At 39.1% G+C, this 20,182-nt stretch overlaps 1 protein-coding gene across 25 annotated transcripts in view; it reads right to left on the bottom strand.

The window, feature by feature from the left end:
* DTNB (dystrobrevin beta) overlaps positions 1–20,182 on the bottom strand; it is a 253,014-nt gene that overhangs the window by 228,448 nt on the left and 4,384 nt on the right. For all 25 annotated transcript variants that reach the window (XM_059893472.1, XM_059893473.1, XM_059893466.1 and 22 more), the window contains exon 2: positions 1,399–1,466. In XM_059893472.1, the coding sequence (XP_059749455.1) occupies positions 1,399–1,465 (67 nt within the window). In that variant the 5' untranslated portion in view covers position 1,466. The remainder of the gene's footprint in view (positions 1–1,398; positions 1,467–20,182) is intronic.

Genomic DNA, 20,182 nt, shown 5'->3' with positions numbered 1-20,182 from the left:
TTCCCATTTTATGGATGAAGAAACTGTAGCACAGAGAGAGAAGGTAACTTGCCCAAGGTTATACAGCCAGGAAATGAGGGAGCCTAGATCCAAACCCAGGCAGTCTGACCGCAGAGCCTGGATTCAACACCATCATGGGATGAGGAACAGACAGATTCAAGACTCACTTTTGAGGGAACACTCAGCTGCACTCTGCCACTTCCTAGGAGGTGAAAGGTGAGGTGGAGAGAAGTGACTCCAAGGTGTCTGGCTTAGGTGACTAGCAGTTAGAGACTCAGAGCTACAAAAGTCCTTAAAGGTCACCCAGACCGACTGCCTAACCAATGCCAAAAATTTCTTTGCCTCCTTTATCAAACAGTTATCTAGGCTATGCCTGGCAGGACAACGTAGGTCTGAGTCGAGTCAAACTCTGCCTCCCATTACTAAGACTCTAAAGACTTAAAATAGCTTGATAGTTGGAAGGGTCTTCTGAGACTTGATCTGCTGATTTTCACTCTGTGGTAGGTAGAATTCTAGATTCTGCAACTACCTCAGGGGCCATCTCAAGCCGACTCCTACTTCCCCCCGCCCGGCTTCAGCCAAGCAGAACAAATTTTATGACACTCATGTTGAAGGTCCTTGTAAGGAGCACAGTGCTTTTAAAAGGTTTCACAATCATTGGTACAGACTAATAACCTTATTTCCTGGCTAAGGAATTTGAGGTCCACCAAGTGTGAACGCACTGGTCAAGGTCACTTGGTAAAGGTCACAAAGACAAGTAATCGCAAAACAAAACAATCCTTCAAATACTGGGAACTGCCCTACTCTTCCTGGCCATCTTTTTCTTTATTTGAGTTTCATATAAGAAACATATAAGAATATAGGAATATATGAGAATAAATAAGAATACATCAATATAAGAATTTTTTAACAGAAGATTTCAAAGGGTATACAGTAAAGTAATATACCAAAGTACACATTCCTGCTTTTACTTTCTCCTACAGCTCTAAGTGTTTCCTAGCACTTAGTCCTCACCACCTTGGAATCTTTATCTAGTGTAAGGTAATTTATACAATATAATGTATTAATTATTTATCACCACCTGCAATCTCATGGTAACAATGGAGTTACAGCAAGAAGTCTAAATTGACTGGCATGCCTTAAACTCACAGATATTTTAGGTAACATTTCTGCCTTTTTATTTATGACCTTGAAGAAAGCAATTCAAGTCAATTCAATTAAAATATATGCTCTGGCTTGGTGTCCTCCAACTGCACGATTCTTTAACTCTCATTCTTCCCTTTCTAAAGCTTATAACATAAAACTTCTGATTAATGCTATGACTTGATCAGGGAAAAAAAAAAAACAAAAACCATTCCCACACATACAAACAGAATTCCAGAAGCACTCAAGACTCACGCATTTCTATGAACAGCTGCCTCTTCTCTGCCATGGTCTTCCGCTTGTTCCCACTTTCCTCAATCATCCTAGAGACAAAGAAGGATACAATAAACCAATGTGTAATTTGACAATTCCACCAAGTGCTTATCAGTCTGTTGTGAAGAGGTACAGGAAACCAAGCTGTGTATGCACACATTAAAAGGATATCAGTAAAAATAAAGTAGAAGCCCGATACAGAAAAAAACAAACTATTGTGCCTTTATTTGATAGCTTCTAAAATATTATAAAGTCAATACTTAAATGAGCTCATACACTTGCTTCCTGTGCTGAAAATATGGGGCCATGTCTTATTTCTAACTTTATTTTCTCTGCAGAGTCCTGGATTAGTTGAGACATTTTCCCCATATTCCTACTGCTTTACATAGATAAACATGTTACTAAAGATAATTTAGATAATAATTATAATGAAAAGCTATAATAAAGAATATCAGGATAATTAGCTTATACATAAAAGGTATAAAGAGAATCTTTTATTTTTATATTAAAAAGTATTAAACAAAAAAGGTATTCATCCACAAATTCAAAGAACTCCTAAATGTAAGTTTTTAATCGCATGACTTTGGCTATGCCAGTCACTTTGTTTAAGAAAAAACTCTTTCCATGCATTATCTCATTTAATCCTCCCAACAACTCTGGGTGCTGGCATTATTATTATTATTATCCCCATTTTACAGATTAGGAAACAGATGCCTAGAAAAGAACACTAACTTGCTCAAGGACACACAACTCAGAAGCAGTAGAGTAGAATCCCAACCCTTTCATTAAACTTCTTTCATAATTTTTGCCTCTAGATACATATTTTCAAATCTCTATGCTTAAAAAGCTAGAACACAATAGCCCATTGCATGGACCCTACTGATGCAAAATCTGTGACATCTCAGCCAAACTTCACCTTACTCTATGAAGAAAAAACTATCTAGACAAATAGCATAAGCAAAATATCCCTAAGAAGATTAAACTGCTGTAAATCATGGAGTGATTTACATAACATTCTCAAATGTGTTAGAATCACGAATTAAATGGTGACTACACAAATTACATATCTATTAAAGCAAAGTGCCTGCTGAAAGTTTAGTTATAAATATATCCTAAAGAAAATTTAAAATGTAAATATATTCCTTAACATTCTGCAATTAATATTTTGATCATTAAAACTATCCCTTTCCTAGATCACTGAAATGTTACCAAATAGGCTTCAACGTACATGATGGTTACCTAACAATTTGCCCCCAAGAGGAAACAGTTTTAAACAGAAAGAAAGTTAAGCCAAAGAAAAAGCAACCAGAAACAGCAAACATCTAATGAAATCTAGGTCCTAGAGAAAAAAACAAGAGTTGGTACCAGGAGCCTATAATTACAAAGAAACGAAGATATTCAAAAGCCTCCTCCCTGTCCCCAAACTTGGTCTCCCACTGGGTAATACAAATTTTAAATGCTAAACACAGATTAAAACAGAGAATCATAATGTCCTTTATAATATATATCATTTATTATATACTTCTTCTACTTTTGCTATTTCTTTAAATCACTTTTTCTCAAGGTAGAATTATGAATTCCTGGAGATCCCTAAGTTCTTCATTACAGTTTTCTAAACTTTGCCTTTATTTCCAGATTAATCTTGAAAAAAATTAATATAAACATATTTTAGATCATCTGGATGACCACGAAACTACAAGTACTGCCGGTGCCACTTCAGAGCCCACATCTGCATGTGTGATTACTGTGGCATTGGGAGCAAGAGAACACGTAAATCAGGAGTCAGCAAGCTAGAGAAACTATAGTACCTGGACCAGATCTGACCTGCCACCTGTTTTTGCAAATAAAGTTTTACTGGAACACAGCCACACCTATTCATTTATGTATTGTCTAAGGATGCTCTCATGCTACAATGGCAGAGTCGAGTGTTTTCAACAGAGAGCATCTGGCATGTAACGTCTAAAATAATTACCATCTGGTCCTTTAAGTAAAAGCATGCCAACCCAACCTAAAGCAATAGTAATTGATATTGCATTACCACACGTCTGGCTTTCCCATGGTGCCTGATAAGAAATCCTTTATTAGCTACTTTCTCTTCTCTGTCTTACTTCTCCACTCTTCTACCAGTATCTCCTAGGATCTAAAAAAAAAAATTTGTTTTTTTAATTTGCACTTGAGTCCTCATAGAGCGTTTGCTTCTAGGGTAACCCAAAATAAGACAGATCTGATCCTGTAAAACAGACCTTCAAGATGAATTCTGTAAGTGGATCACTCGCCAACAGATGACAAGGATCCCAGTGCTGGTAGTAAGTAGCCTGGTGAGAACCCTTGGTGTGCTGCTGCATGGATAGTACTAAGACTCATGATGTGGTGGAGCTAGTAAGGGACACAGGTAGAAGAAGATGATTGGCTTACACAATAGCTTTAGCATTTGAGAGAGATAGGAGAACTGGGAATTTTAAAGACAATTAAATGGTTGAGCTTTTGTTAAGTAGGACGGATGCACAGAAGAAAGAAAATGTCAAGGCTTAAATCAGCCAAGTACCAACTCAGAGCATGTTATGAGAGCCAGAGACCTCCATGGCAGCACTTTTTAAGGAGCCCTCAGCTCCCACAACTTGAGAGCAGATTGTGCTAAAAATCAGGCTCAAATTCTGTTTATGAAAGTAGGCAGCTTAACAAAGAAGACTGAATTCATAGTCCAGCCAAGATTCCCCTGAACCCTATAGGCCTGAAGAAGTGGCTCTCTGCTCTTGCTACAAGGGCAGTCTCCTCTGCCTAAAGACTATGCAAAGTTCTCATCTGAGATGCATGCCTCAAAAGATGCTGACCCTCCTCAGGATCTGTTCCTACCTCCCTCACTGCCTCTACGCTAATAACTAGGGTCAAGTCTTGCATCATCAGAAAGGGAAGGTACTGTCCCTGCTTTGGATGGAAAAAGGCTGATTCATCAAAACAGCTGCTGGACCTGACGATATGCACTAACAGGAACTGGAAGAACATACCTGGGAACGGACCTTGAGAGTGCTGAACTTGAGCCAAGTGTAGAGTAAGACAAAGTTTGTTGACATGGCGGTACTCATCCCATGACCCAGGATTTAATGTTCTGAAAAGGACACCTGGCGCCAGTCCTAATATGCCACTAGACTGGCTCATTTAAGCTGGGCATGTGGGTTTGGGTGGCCTAGAGAAAATGAACTGGAGATGCTGGAACTGCAGAGCAGGTATTAAGGAAACAGTGAATAGGGTGCTCCCCTTCCCCATATCTCCTGGCCTTTACTGAATCCTTCCATACTGACTGACAGCATCTGCATTTTCTGTTTGTTTGTTTAAACAGAGAAACCAGGCTTGCTCTGACCTCTTAAGTCCATTTTGTTCCTTGCATGACAGGCCTGAAATGCTATAAATTTACCACTCCCTAGAAACAGTCTTAACCAATGATTGATTTAGTTGGTATATACTCTACCTACCTTGCCCCCTTAAAGAGTATAAATCTGAGGACATGTTTTACACAGGCTCTTAGAGTTCCCCAGTGGGAATAAGCTTCTGTCACCCACAGTGCTAACTTGCTTGATAACAAAACCTTTATCTGCTAACTTCCCTTCCCTATCTCACCTCCCTGTCCCCTGCTGATATTTGCAGGGACAACCTCCAAAACAAAATACTTGCACGCAAATCCTTGTCTAAGAGTCAGCTTCTGGTAGAACTCAAACTAAAATATTAAGTCTTTTCATTTCAACCAAGCTTATAGTTCAGATTTCATAAAATCCAAATGTATGGAGTACACATAAATTAAGGTTACTATAAATGATTTCCCCAGGCCTTAGCATGACTCCATCCCAGTGCTCCATGGATACTAATACCTCCATCTTTGTAATTATGATTTTAACAGTCCACACTCAACAAAGATCTAACCCTACTACCACACCTGATTACATGTCCTTGTCTTCCTGATAATAACTTTAAAGATCAACAGTTACATGAATGTAAACACATCTCTCTTCTTCCTTCCACTTGGACTCCTGGCACTTTGACTTTTCTGAGCCTCATAATCTAGAAGTAACCAACACCTCCTTATCATTCACTTCACATACTAACTCTGATTTCAAATACTGCCATTTCCTTCCTCATAATCACTCTCACATCCACCCTTTTTTCCCATTTCAACTGCCAAAAATCTTTGTCCACATGAATGCACAAATAAAATTCTCTGACGCCGTGATCTCAGGACTCTGCAACCCCTTCTTCCTGTGGTTCATCCTGTGAAATCCACTAGGTACATTTATTTAAATGTGTTTGATCTTCACAGGATCCTAATCACCCTACTTAGGGGTTTCATTCCACCCAATTAAAAAAAATCAGAACACAAAGTGAAATAAGCCAGACAGAGAAAAGACAAATACTATGTAATCTCACTCATATGTGGAATCTAATAATACCAAAAAAAAGTCAAATTCATCGTAGAAGCAGAGTAGATTGGTAGCTGCCAGGGGCTGGGGGTGGGAGAAACGGGAAAATACAAAGCATACAAACTTTCAGTTACAAGATGAATAAATCCTGGGCATCAAATCCACAGCATGGTGACTATAGTTGATAATACTCTACTGTATATTTGAAATTTGCTAAGAGAGTAGATCTTAAACCACCACCACCACACACAAAAAAGAATGAGCTAATTAACTTAATTGCACTAATCACTGCACAATGTATACATTTATCAAATTATGTTGTACACTTTAAACATATACAATTTTGTTTGTCATTATAGCTCAAAAAAGCTGGGGGAAAACTTTAACAATATATTTGAACACCTTTCCATGTCACTGAATACTCTTCAAAACCACAATTTTGAATGACAGAATGGAATTTTATCACGATCATTCATCCAAGCCTTGACTGTTGACAATTATTTCCAACTATCTACTACTACGAACAATGCAACAATAAACATCTTTAAAGTAAAATTTAAAAAACGAAGAAGAACCAGAGTACAGCTTTAGTCTACAAAATGAAAGAAGACCAGAGTCCTAGCTATGAGAATGTAAGCAAAGTTTCTTCCATCTGAAAGGAGCTGAAACTGTTAGGTTCCTAGAAAAGATTATTTAATGGCCTAAGCCCAAGGCCAAACTGAAAAAATGCACGATCCATGAAAGGAAAAATTGATAAGCTGCATCTTATCAAAATTAACTGCTCTGCAAAAGATACTATTAACAGAATGAAAAGACAAGCCCCAGAGTGAAAGAAATATTTTCAAAACACATATCTGATGAAGAACTTGTATTCAAATTATGAAAAGAACTCTTAAAACTCAACAATAAGAAAACAGCCCAATTTTAAAATGATCAGGGCTTCCCTGGTGGCGCAGTGGTTAAGAATCCACCTGCCAGTGCAGGGGACACGGGTTCGAGCCCTGGTGTGGGAAGATCCCACATGCCGCAGAGCAACTAAGCCAGTGCGCCACAACTATTGAGACTGTGCTCTAGAGCCCGCGAGCCACAACTACTCACCCCGAGTGCCACAACTACTGAAGCCCGCGCACCTAGAGCCCGTGCTCCGCAACAAGAGAAGCCACCGCAATGAGAAGCCCGTGCACTGCAATGAAGAGTAGCCCCCGCTAGCCGCAACTAGAGAAAGCCCGTGCACAGCAACGAAGACCCAACGCAGCCAAAAAAATAATAAAATAAAAAAATTTAATGATCAAAAGATCTGAACAGATACCTTACCAAAGAAGTTATACGGATGGTAAGCATATGAAAAGACATTCAACTGCATTTGTTATTAGGAAATTACAAAGTAAAACAACGAGATACCACTATACACCTATTAGAACGGCTAAAGTCCAAAAAACTGTCAATAGCAAATGATGACAAGAATGTAGAGCAACAGGAACTCTCATCCATTGCTAGTGGGAATGCACAGACAGCCTGGTTGGAAAACGGTTTTGCTGTCTCTTACAAAACTAATCAGAGTCCTTACCATACAATTCAGTAATTGCACTAGGTATTTAACCAACTGAGTGGAAAATGTTCACACAAAACTTGCACCCAAATGTTTATACCAGCTTTATTCACAACTGCCAAATACTGAAAGCAACCAAGATGCCCTTCAATAGGTGAATAAACAAACTACTACTTTCATAAATGGAATATTGTTCAGCAATAATAAATAAGCTATCAAGCCATGAAAAAACTGGAAGCTTAAATGCGTAATGCTAAGTGAAAAAAGCCAGTCTGAAAAGGCTACATACTATATGATTCCAATTTTATGACCTTCTAGAAAAAACAAAACAATACAAATGGTAAAATGATCAGTGGTTGCCAGAGATTTGGGAAGAAGGGAAGAGGAATGAATAGGTGAAGCATAGGGGAATTTTTAGGGTGGTAAAACTTCCGTATGATACTGTAATGGTGGACACTGACACTACACATTTGTGAAAACCAAAAGAAAATTACAACACAGAGTGAACCTTAATGTATGTAAAAAAAATTTTTTTAATCCTTTAGGAGGTCAGAGAACCCCAGAATGAAATGGAGAATATAACAAAACAATCTAACTGTATTACAAATACATGAAACAACCTCACTGAACAGGGTGGGGGGAAAGTATAGTAACCTAAGTAACTCTGGAAGTGAACAGAGTCTGTTAAAACTAAAGACAAAATAAAATATATGTAAGTACTGTACTCTGGTTTCCCAGAGGTTATGGATTAAGAATTCTAATACTGCTATGCATGTATGCATAACTGAACAATTAAGTAAACAGATGGCAGATGGTGAAGTGTGAGGTTACAGATAAGCAAGGTGAGAAGCTAGAATGATCCAGGTGGTAATGGAATGGATTACAATTGGAGACATCAGTATACATTCATGGTTAACTCAATATAGATATATGGATAGTTACATATAAAAGCATTTGTAGGTATGTGTATATGCATTAGTATACACATATACATGTCCTTGCTCTGTCAACTGAGAGGGCCTAGAAACAAAAGTATCCCAAAGCAATCAGCACATTTAGTGGCCAAATTTTTGTTTATAATACCATTCTTCAATAAAAGGAACTAGGGCTCCTCGGAGAAATGCCTGAGGCAAGAACTATACACAATGAGCCTGGAGCATCTCGTAGTATAGAAAGTAAAGAAGTCCTGGGAGGAAAAAAACCATATGATAGGGGTATATCAAAGGGACACAGAGGCTAACTGAAAGAGCTCCCAATGGCCAAAGTTGGAAAAATTTCAGCAACAAAATAACGTAGTATTAAATATCCTGAAGTTGATACTGATACAAATGAGAATGAAGAATCGACAAATATCCTGTACAGAAAAATTCCAAATAATTTACATGGAGACTCTGCCCTGAAGAAGGTGGAACATAACTCCTCCCTCCTTAAGTGTGAGCTGCACACAGTGACTTCCTTCCAAAGAGGTGAAGGGGGAGGGGGAAATAACTTGACAGTGGAGAAACCTGATAAACACTACCTCAGCTAGGTGATCAAGTACAACATCAATAGTGATAAATTATGTTGACAGTATGGACCCTTGACACGATGTGATGAAAACGGCATTTTACCTCTGTGGTCTTCCTCCCCAAAACCCATAAACCCAGTCTAATCATGAGGAAAACATCAGGCAAATCTCAACTGAGGGAAAATTTACAAAATACCTGACCAATACTCCTCAAAAGTATCAAGGTTCATCAAAAACTTGACCAGAAAAAGCCAAGAAACTGACAAACCCAAGAGAAGTCTAAGGAGATGGCAACTAAATGTAATGTGGTATCCTAGATGGGATTCTGGAACAGAAAAAGGCCATCAGGTAAACACTAAGGAAATCTGAAAAAGTATGGATTTTAGTTAATAATAATGTATCATCACTGGTTCATTAACTGCAAGAAATGAACCATACTAATGTAAGATGCTAATAACAGAGGGAACAGGGTGTAGGATACACATAGAAACTATTATTGTTCAATTTTTCAGTAAATCTAAAACTGTTCTAAAAAAGTAAAGTTTATTTTTTTAAAGACAGTACAATTACATATTTCTTCTCCTTTATTCTCTTAACTGACTTAAAAAACAACTGCTTTTTAATACAATATAGATAAAACAATATCTATAAAATTGTATTGTTGGGCCTGTAACATACAGAATTCTTTAATAAGACATAATCTTAAATGTCTCTGTACCTAAGCACAGTGCTTTAAAATAAGCAAAAATTGATAGAACTGAAAGGAGAGACAAATCCACTTATACTTGGAGACTTCAACACTCTTCTATGATCAATACACGTAGAAAGTCAAGATGAATATGGAAGGACTCAACTTCACCATCAGCCAACTAGATCTAATTGACATTTGTGGAACAACCCACCCAATAATGACAAAATACAAATTCTTTACAAGTGCACATAAAACATGCATCACCAAATTCAGAAAAGCAAATTCCTCTGGAGATGGAAGTAGAATAATGTGACTGCAGAGGAATACCAACTCTATTAGCTATGATTTATTTATTAGGCTGGGTTCTGGGTACACTGTATTATTCTTTATGCTTTATATGCCCTATTTCATAATAAAATTTTAAGTCATTAGAGTATATTCTCTGGTAAACCTTTCCTTTAGTGGTCTGGAGGGTTAAAGAGGCAGGTCTCCATACATTTTATTATTAAAATGGACTACACCAAAAACCATAACCTCTGAACTTTTATCCAAATATACAGAAACGCTCACAAACTCCATAATTTGGTATAATATTTATTATTTCAAAGCCTCAGCAACGTCTTCTACGAGTATCCCGACAGTATTTGCTAACAAAGGATGGATTTTTAGTTTGTCACCAAACTAAAATTGTTATTTTTATCTATGCATTATTTCATATACAGGAAGAAGAAACAGGAAGAAGAAAAGTTTATGGCTTTTTGTCTTTTACTCCTGAAGTAAGAAATCTCCAAAGAAACTTCCAAAAATATATCATTAAGTTAATAAAATTTTAAGACATTAATCAGGGACCTCTCTGGTAGTCCAGTGGTAAAGAATCAGCCTTCCAATGCAGGGGCGTGGGTTTGATCCCTGGTCGGGGAACTGAGATCCCACATGCCGTGGGGAAACTAAGCCCGCGCGCCTCAACTAGAGCCCAAGTGCCGCAAACTACAGAGCCCACACGCTCTGGAGCCCGCGTGCCACAACTAGACAGAAACCCTTGAGCCACAACCAGAGAGAAATCCGCACGCCACAACGAAGAGCCCGCATGCCGCAACCAAGACCCGACGCAGGCAAAAAAAAAAAAAAAAAGATATTAATTAGCACACAACTATGATCATCACTGAAAAAAGCTCAGTAAGTTTGTCTTCATATTCGGAATGCTTCGTTTTAAAATATCTCAACTGACCATATTAGCCTCATACTATCATTAAGCAAATACCTTAAGGCAGAATATACTCAATGGTATATATAAACCCATACATCAAATAGTATTTTTAACAATGTTAAGGGTTTTTTTCAGTTTTTTTTAGTGATTCCTTTTCAATCTGCTTAGACCATTATTGTTTTGTACTTTGCATTTGACTGAAAACAATCTCATAACATAAATAGAAGTACCAGCTCCGCTTGTTTCTTGCTGTTCATGTGTCCTTGCATTAGCACTTCAGTCTTCAGTTGAATCTGAAACTTCAATCCACAGATTCTTTGCAGGAATCTTTTTAAGCCCTTTGTCTATTCATTCATCAAGGTTCATTTCATGCAAATCAGATAATATAATCTGAAAGACCCCTAAACCAGGTAGAGGTTAACTGTAATATGTCCAAATAGAATGTAAGCAAACAAATAAGGAGGCTCACACTGTCGGCCCCTCCAGGTTGTGGTGTGCCCATGATCCTCCCTTCAGGTTACCTCACTTTCCATACCTGATGTATAGCATCAGACATACAGACGAAGTAAAGTGTCAAACTATGATTTAAATATTGGTAAAGTTAATTGCCCATTTTTTTTTGTTATACCCTGCCTAGAAGATCATTTTGCACGCCTCCCACTGTGGAAACCATTACTCTTAAAAAAAACTAGAATGAAAAGATGAGACTGTGCTAGGCTTGAGGAGCAAATAAGGAATGTGAATGGCAGAATCAGATGAGCAAATTTAGAGCCTAAGTGGTTAGTTAACTTGGCCTAACATTCCAAAGCTAGTAATTCGTGGAGTAGGCAACCAATCTGACGATAAAGCCTATTCTCTTTCCACTGTGCCACATCACCCCCTCCAGGGCAAACACGATGACTCCAGGACTGAGGAAAGAATACAGGTCCCCAAGCCCTGGTGCTGCGCAGACCGTAGGTCACAGTTAAACAGTGTCAGGAGGCTAGTGCAACAAAACATCTGGACCCTCATTAGCCCTGTCAGGGAAGCAATGTGTTCCAGAGCTAGACTAAGTCTGCAGGCAGAAGTTAAGTAAATCCCACAGTAAAGACTAAAGGAAAGGGCTTCCCTGGTGGCGCAGTGGTTGAGAATCTGCCTGCCAGTGCAGGGGACACGGGATCGAGCCCTGGTCTGGGAGGATCCCACATGACGCGGAGCAACTGGGCCCGTGAGCCACAACTACTGAGCCTGCGTGTCTGGAGCCTGTGCTCCGCAACAAGAGAGGCCGCGATAGTGAGAGGCCCGCGCACCGCGATGAACAGTGGCCCCCACTTGCCACAGCTAGAGAAAGCCCTCGTACAGAAACGAAGACCCAACACAGCCATAAATAAATAAATAAATAAATAAATAATTTTTTAAAAAAAAAGAAAAAAGACTAAAGGAAAGAAAGCAGGCTCTAGAAATGTTTCCAGAAAGTCTCTATACTACACCTAAGTGTTAAGTATCCCTCACTTCCCTTGAATCTTTTTGTTAATGTCTTAACTTCCAGCTCTCAGCTACTTCAAAGCATCTAGGTATCAAAACTCCTTGGGTAAGTTCATTTTCTCCCAGCAAAACTCCTGTCTGTTCTTCTCTGGATGCTCCTTAAATTAAGAAGTCAGAGATCACTGTGCTTGTCACTAACAAGTTCTTAACTGGAACTAATCAAACTTCCCTAAAAGAGAACTAACTTCCTTGCTTATTTCAGGAAAATTCTCAACTATCCTTCCCCTAATACTTCTTTTCTTTTCTCTTCTCTTTCAGATTAAAAAAAAAAAAAAAGCCAGGGAAAGTAAACGTTGGTAAAGCCCTAGAGATTGGGTTTTTTGGTTTGTTTGTTTGATTTTGCAAATCTGAAAAAGTTCTCTAGGTTCCAATAAAAAATATTCAGTGACTGCACTCCATTACTACACAGAGCTCTGAATAGCAAATATAACCTCCCAGGGCTGTGGTAACTGGTGATTTTGATTTTTTGGCCCCGACTGGCAGCTTGCAGGATCTAGTTCCCCAACCAGGGATCAAACCCAGGCCCCCTGCAGTGGAAGCACATAGTCCTAACCAGGAATCCCCTGTGGTAACTGTTAAATAAATTATGTAAAGCATTTAGCACAATGCCTGGCACAAAATAAGAGCCTAATAAATGTTAGCTGTCATTATTATTATTATTATTGATGTTATTATGTAACTACCCTCTTGAATGATGGATGCCTAGACTAGAATTCTATTGGCAAGACTCTTTTTTCTTAATTTACAGTTTTTCTGATTTAAGAGTATAAAAATATAGAGCTGGAAGAAGGGAAAATACTTTTTTATCAATCACTTACAACATTTTAAATCTGGAATAGAGGGACTTCCCTGGTGGTGCAGTGGTTAAGAATCTGCCTGCCGGGACTTCCCTGGTGGCACAGTGGTTAAGAATCCGCCTGCCAATGCAGGGGACACGGGTTCGATCCTGGTCTGGGAAGATCCCACATGCAGCGGAGCAACTAAGCCCGTGCGCCACAACTACTGAAGCCCGCGTGCCTAGAGCCCATGCTCCGCAACAAGAGAAGCCACCGCAGTGAGAAGCCCATGCACCGCAACGAAGAGCAGCCCCCACTCACCGCAACTAGAGAAAGGCCCGCACCTAGAGAAAGCCCGCACCTAGAGAAAGCCCGCACACAGCAACGAAGACCCAACGCAGCCATAAATAAATAAATAAATAAATAAATAGAGTAAGAAGAACAAAAGAGTAATATTTAAAGAAAAAAAAAAAAAAAGAAGAATCTGCCTCCCAATGCAGGGGACACGGGTTCGAGCCCTGGTCTGGGAGGATCCCACATGCCGCGGAGCAACTAAGCCCATGAGCCACAGCTACTGAGCCTGCGCTCTAGAGCCCGTGAGCCACAAATACTGAGACCGTGTGCCACAGCTACTGAAGCCCACGCGCCTAGAGCCCGTGCTCCGCAACAAGAGAAGCCACCTCAATGAGAAGCCCGCACACCGCAACGAAGAGTAGCCCCCGCTCGCCGCAACTAGAGAAAGCCCGCGCGCAGCAACAAAGACCCAACGCAGCCAAAAAAAAAAAAAAAAAAATCTGGAATAGAGAAAGGGTTTTAACAAAATTGAAAGGCGGTAAAAGAGCTAGAAATGCAGTGTGCCCAAGGAATCAGAAAATAGATATAAGAAAATTGGGGAGAGAGAGTTCCCTGGTGGTCTAGTGGTTAGGACTCAGCACTTTCACTGCCATGGCCCGGGTTCAATCGCTGATCAGGGAACTGAGATCCTGCAAGTCACATGCCGCAGCCAAGAGAAAAAAGAAAGGAAGGAAGGAAGGAAGGAAGGAAGGGAGGGAGGAAGGAAGGAAGGAAGAAAACTGGGGGAAAGTAAGGCACAAAAAGGAGAAACAGACACCTCTAGTCTGCTAAAGACAAACCTAATAGTTTTTCCTAAAACCTGCCATGGGCTGCTTAGTTCATAAAGAGGAAATTTTAGTTCTAAGCAAAGATACTAAACTACTTACCTAATAGGCAAATATTAAAACCATATGAACTGGGCTTCCCTGGTGGCTCAGTGGTTAAGAATCCGCCTGCCAATGCAGGGGACATGGGTTCGAACCCTGGTCCAGGAAGATCCCACATGCCATGGAGCAACTAAGCCCATGCACCACAACTACTGAGCCTGCGCTCTAGAGCCCGCGAGCCACAACTACTGAAGCCCATGTGTCACAACTACTGAAGCCCACGCGCCTAGAGCCCATGCTCCGCAACAAGAGAAGCCACCGCAATGAGAAGCCCGCACACGTCAACGAAGAGTAGCCGCCACTCGCCACAACTAGAGAAAGCCCGCGTGCAGCAACGAAGACCCAACGCAGCCAAATATAATAAATAAATAAAATAAATAAATTTATAAAAACATGAACAATAAAGAAAAGGGTACATTCTTGAAATGACACTAAGCTTTAGTTTTCATGGTCATATTTCAGGAAGAAAGTATCCTTGTTAGTTATTTCTATAGTTATAGTTAAAAAAAAAACCCTAAAGTGTTTTTTTAAAAGATACATAAGAATTACTTTTTCAAATGACTTTGGAATTAGTGAAAAAAATAAGACCAATTAAATGTATTCCAACCTAAATCAAATTACTTGTATTTCTTTTTGAGCACATACGCAGCATGCAGCCTTCATACCAAAATCCTGGATGTTAACAAAATTTCATTTCTAAGTTCTCATATCTTTAATTTCAGTTAACATGTTGGTAGTAATGATTAACTATGAGCTACAAAAACCACAGGCAAAGCAATGGAGAATCAGAATGTAAGGGCTTAGAAATACCCAGGTCTCGGGCTTCCCTGGTGGCGCAGTGGTTGAGAATCTGCCTGCTAATGCAGGGGACATGGGTTCGAGCCCTGGTCTGGGAAGATCCCACATGCCGCGGAGCAACTAGGTCTGTGAGCCACAACTACTGAGCCTGCGCGTCTGGAGCCTGTGCTCCGCAACAAGAGAGGCCACGATAGCGAGAGGCCCACGCACCGCGATGAAGAGTGGCCCCCGCTTGCCGCAACTAGAGGGCCCTCGCACAGAGGAGAAGACCCAACACAGCCAAAAATAAATTAATTAATTAATTTAAAAAATAAAAAAAGAAATACCCAGGTCTCATATTTTGCACAACCAAATAAATAAAATGTCTAGTCTCAGGCTATAGTTGTACTTCACAATAAAGGCATGGAAATAGAAATCCAGAACCCCTAACTCCTGGTCCATTATACCACGTTTCTATATGTGAAGACACTAGGATAATTTTTCTGCCTGTGGTCTGCAGGTAAGATTTCATAAACAATAAATTAAAACCACAAATCCAAAACTTAAGTGCACCAAAAAGATCCTATTTTTTTTAAAAGTTTTAAAAGAGAAGCCACAAACTGGAAAAAGAAATTTGAAGCCATCTATGTGAAATATTAGCGTCCAAAATGTATTTTAAAATTATAAATCAATCTGAAAAAGACAACACAACAGAACAGGTAAATGATGAAAACCAGCAAATCACAGAAGAGGAAAACTTAAGAGCCAATAAAAACATGGAGCAATGTTCAAACTCATTAGTAATCAAAAAAACATGTAAGATTAATCTAAAAATAGGATTGCATGGTACATCCAGCAGATTTGCAAAAATTATGAAGCCTTAAACACCAAGGGTTGACAAGGCAGGGAAGGAACAGAAGCCACACATCGCTGGTGTGAATGTTAACTGGAAAGCTACTTCAGAGTGGAACTTAGCAATACACACGGAAGCTGAAGATGTGCATGGCACACATACCAGTAGTTTACTCCTAGTACACACTCTAAAAGACGTGCGTGTGTAGACAAAGAGACATGACAAGAATACTCATAGCAGCATTATTTGTAGTAACAAAAAAAATCAGAACACACTATTGTCAACTCACAGGAAAACATAAAAGTAAACTATGATATAGCCCAATAACAGAATCCTATTCAGTCAAGAAAATAAATGCACTAGAGCTACATATATCCATATGGATGAGTCTCACAATACTGAGAGAAAAAAAAAATAAAGTTATAAAAAGATGTAATTAATACTGTTAATATAAAGGGTTTTTTTAATGCAAAACAATAATATACATTTTAGGGCTACTTACATATGTAATAAAAGTATGAAAATATGTACAAGAATGAAAAGCATCAAATGGAGAATAGAGGTTCCCTCAGAAGGGGAGGAGAATACAACTGGGAAGGAGTAGGGGTTCAACTTTAAAAGGAGCCTAGTGTCTTAAGTTAAGTGGTGTGTACACAGGTATTCACAATTTTTATTCTCTATACCTTTTTGAGGAACAATATTTCACAATATTTAAAAAGTTAAAGGAAAATAAACTCAAGGTCCAAGCAACATAGTTTACTCCAGAGCCCACATGCTTAACCATGACACTATTTATTCATTTTTGTTTGTGCAGTTAAAAAAGGTTTAGTCATTTTAAGAAACTGCTCAAGAACATGTAAAACGTCACACCGGTAAAAAGCAATGAAGTACCTGACTAAAGGAAAATTTTCACGCAAATCATATTGGAGACACAAAGTGGTCATATCACCACGCTCAGGAATCATGTCGGTAAGCCAAAAAAACAAAACCCAAGTTGAACTTGGAACATAAAAGTCTTGTTTAGAGAGAGCATGTAGACAGAATATGGGCTTTCAAGTCGGACCTGGTTCAAGTATCACTCCTGTCACTGATTAGCTGTGTGGCCCTAAACAAGTTTTAACTTCTCCGAGCTCAATTTCCTCACCCAAACACTGGAGATACCATACCTAGTTTCCACAGTGGTAAAGATTACAGTGTAGCCATTATCTATGAAAATCTCTTGAATACAGTAGCCTCACACTAAATAACAGTTGTTATTACTTGCAGAAGAAAGTCTCTCTCTGGCAAGAGGAGACAGAGCAAGCAGAGATAAAAATTAAAAGGAGGGAGTAAAGAGTCTAGAAAAAGAAGCCAGGAAGAAACTTGAATGGTTAGGGACTGAAAAAGTCCTTTTAGAGTCCCTAAAGTTACTCCCCCCTAAAAAAAATTTTTTTTACTGAACACTATTTGATTATAGTGAGGCTTAGTTACAGGAATATTTGGTCCAAACCTGATTATTGCTAAAATGCCATAATATATAGCATATATATATATATAATATTATATAGCTTATACATAATATTGTTAATATACAAAAATTCAAGATCAAAATGTGTTTTCTTTAAAAGTTCATTTTTTGGTTGTTAAAAATGTATTAACAAGTAAATCAAATACAATGTATCTGTTTCTCTCAGTTATCTACAACTCTGAAAGGTCTGTCCTACTCTTAACATATTAAAGAGAAATCAATGATAATTTCAACAAATGCCAAAAAGCAATAAAATTCAACACCCAGTAAAAATATAAACCAAGAATAGAAGGAAACTTCCTTAAGTTGACAAAAGACACCTACCTACCAGAAACCTTTAGTAAATACCATATCTAACAGTGAAACACTGGAAGCATTCCCATTCAGGAAAAAGACTAAAATGCCCGTTATCATCACTGCTATTCAACTTTTGCACTGGAAGGTCTAGGCATTGCAATAACACAGAAAACAGGATAAGTGGTATCAAGTTTAGAAAGAAGCCTGGTCACTTAAGTCTTCTAGTCAAAGCAGCCCAGTAAGTAAACACTTCGATGCATCCCCTCTGCTCCAAATACACAGTAATAGATATTTTTAGATATATTTTTTAAGTTAGTAAAAAGGCTCAAAAACAAGACAACCCTCCACTTGGATCAGAAACAGAACAGATACACAAAACTGCGAGCAGGACTGAAGCTACAGGCTTGCTGGACTCTGAGTCAAGAAGCAGGTGTATACTTCCTTCAGGGCAACAGTGACACAGAGTGAAGGAGGTGGAGAAAGAGGAGACATCTGAGCCAGATTCACTGCTTAAAGCCAAGGATGAGGCTAGAGCTGAAAGGAAGTGAAAAAGTACCGCTGTCAGTCTCTGCCTAGAACTATGGCTTATGTGGTGTTCTGGGCTCTGAAAAGTGAGAAGATAAAAACACAGCTTCATGACCAGGAAATGAACCAAGACATTCACACACTCTGTGAGTGGATCTAAAATAGCCCCAATTACCTCAAAGAGCAGGACCCTGACCATTATCATATCTGATTTCTTGACTAGAGTCCAGTCAATAAGTGGAAGCACCTGAAACATCACCACACAGAGAAGGGTGAGCACAGAAATAAGAGAAACAAAAGCAAAAGTACTCACCCTCAAATGAGTCTGTAAATCAAAACTTCAAAACATATAAAGAAGTATAATGCTAAGAAAGACAGCCAACAAAAGCAACAATTAGAATATAACTTCATACCAGATGCGGTTTAATTTTACAGAACAGTCTGACAAAGATTTATTTTTTTAAGTACATTTAGGGTGCTAGGATATATAATTTTAAAATTATTGGGAATGCAAAATTGGACAGGCAGTTTCTTACAAAGCTAACGATACCCTTATCATACGATCCAGCAATCACGCTCCTAGGTATTTACCCAAGAAAGCTGAAAACGTATGTCCACACAAAAACCTGCACATGAATATTTATAGGAGCTTACTCATAACTGCCAAAAACTAGACCAAGATGTCCTTCAATAGATGAATGGATAAACAAACTGTGGTACTTTCATACGATGAAATATTATTCAGCAATAAAAAGAAATGAGCTATCAAGCCAAGAAAAGACACAGAGGAAATGTAAAGGCATAATGCTAAGTGAAAGAGACCAGTCTGAAAGCCTAGAAAGCATGATCCAAACCATATGACATTCTGGAAAAGGCAAAACTACAGACACAAGGCTTCCCTGGTGGCGCAGTGGTTAAGAACCCGCCTGCCAATGCAGGGGACACGGGTTTGAGCCCTGGTCCGGGAAGATCCCACATGCCGCGGAGCAACTAAGCCCATGCGCCACAACTACTGAGCCTGAGCTCTAGAGCCCGCATGCCACAACTACTGAGCCCACGTGCCACAACTACTGAAGCCCACGTGCCTAGAGCCCGTGCTCCGCAACAAGAGAAGCCACCGCAATGAGAAGCCCGCACACCGCAACGAAGTACAGCCCCCGCTCACCGCAACTAGAGAAAAGCCCGCGCGCAGCAACAAAGACCCAACACAGCCAAAAATAAAATAAATAAATTTATTTTAAAAAGCCAGAAACTATAGACACAGTAAAATGATCAGTTGTTATCAGGAGCTCAGCAGGAGGGAGGGGGGAATGAATGGGTGGAATACAGGGGATTTTAGGGCAATGAAATTATTCTGCATGATACTGCAACGACGTTACATGAAATGTCATGTGATAACATTTTGCATTTGTCAAAACCCATAGAACTGTACAACACAAAGAGCGGAAGCCTATATTAAACCATGAACTTAATAATAATGTATCAATATATATTCATCAGTTGTAACAAATGTACCACACTAATGCAAGATGTTAATAATGGGAAAGTGCCCCTGAAGAAGAGGGGGTTTATAGGGACTCTCTGTACTATCCACCCATTTTGGTCATATTCAGTTATGTACATAATTTTTTTAATATCATGGACAGTTCCACTTCTGGGTATATACACAAAAGAATTGAAAGCAGGGACTTGAACAGATATTTGCACACCCATGTTCATAGCAGCATTATTCACAATAGCCAAAAGACAGAAGCAACCCAAGTGTCCATTGATGGATGAATGAATAAGCAAACATAATGTATGCATACAACAGAATAGTATTCAGCCTTAAAAAATAAGGAAATCCTGGGAACTCCCTGGAGGTCCAGTGGTTAGGACTTGGCGTTTTCACTGCCGGGGGCCTGGGTTCAATCCCTAGTCAGGG

The sequence above is a fragment of the Balaenoptera ricei genome, chromosome 13 (genome assembly GCF_028023285.1).
Source record: "Balaenoptera ricei isolate mBalRic1 chromosome 13, mBalRic1.hap2, whole genome shotgun sequence".
NCBI lineage: Eukaryota > Metazoa > Chordata > Mammalia > Artiodactyla > Balaenopteridae > Balaenoptera > Balaenoptera ricei.
Note: the sequence above shows the minus strand (reverse complement) of the source record. Positions and strands in the feature narration are given on the sequence as shown.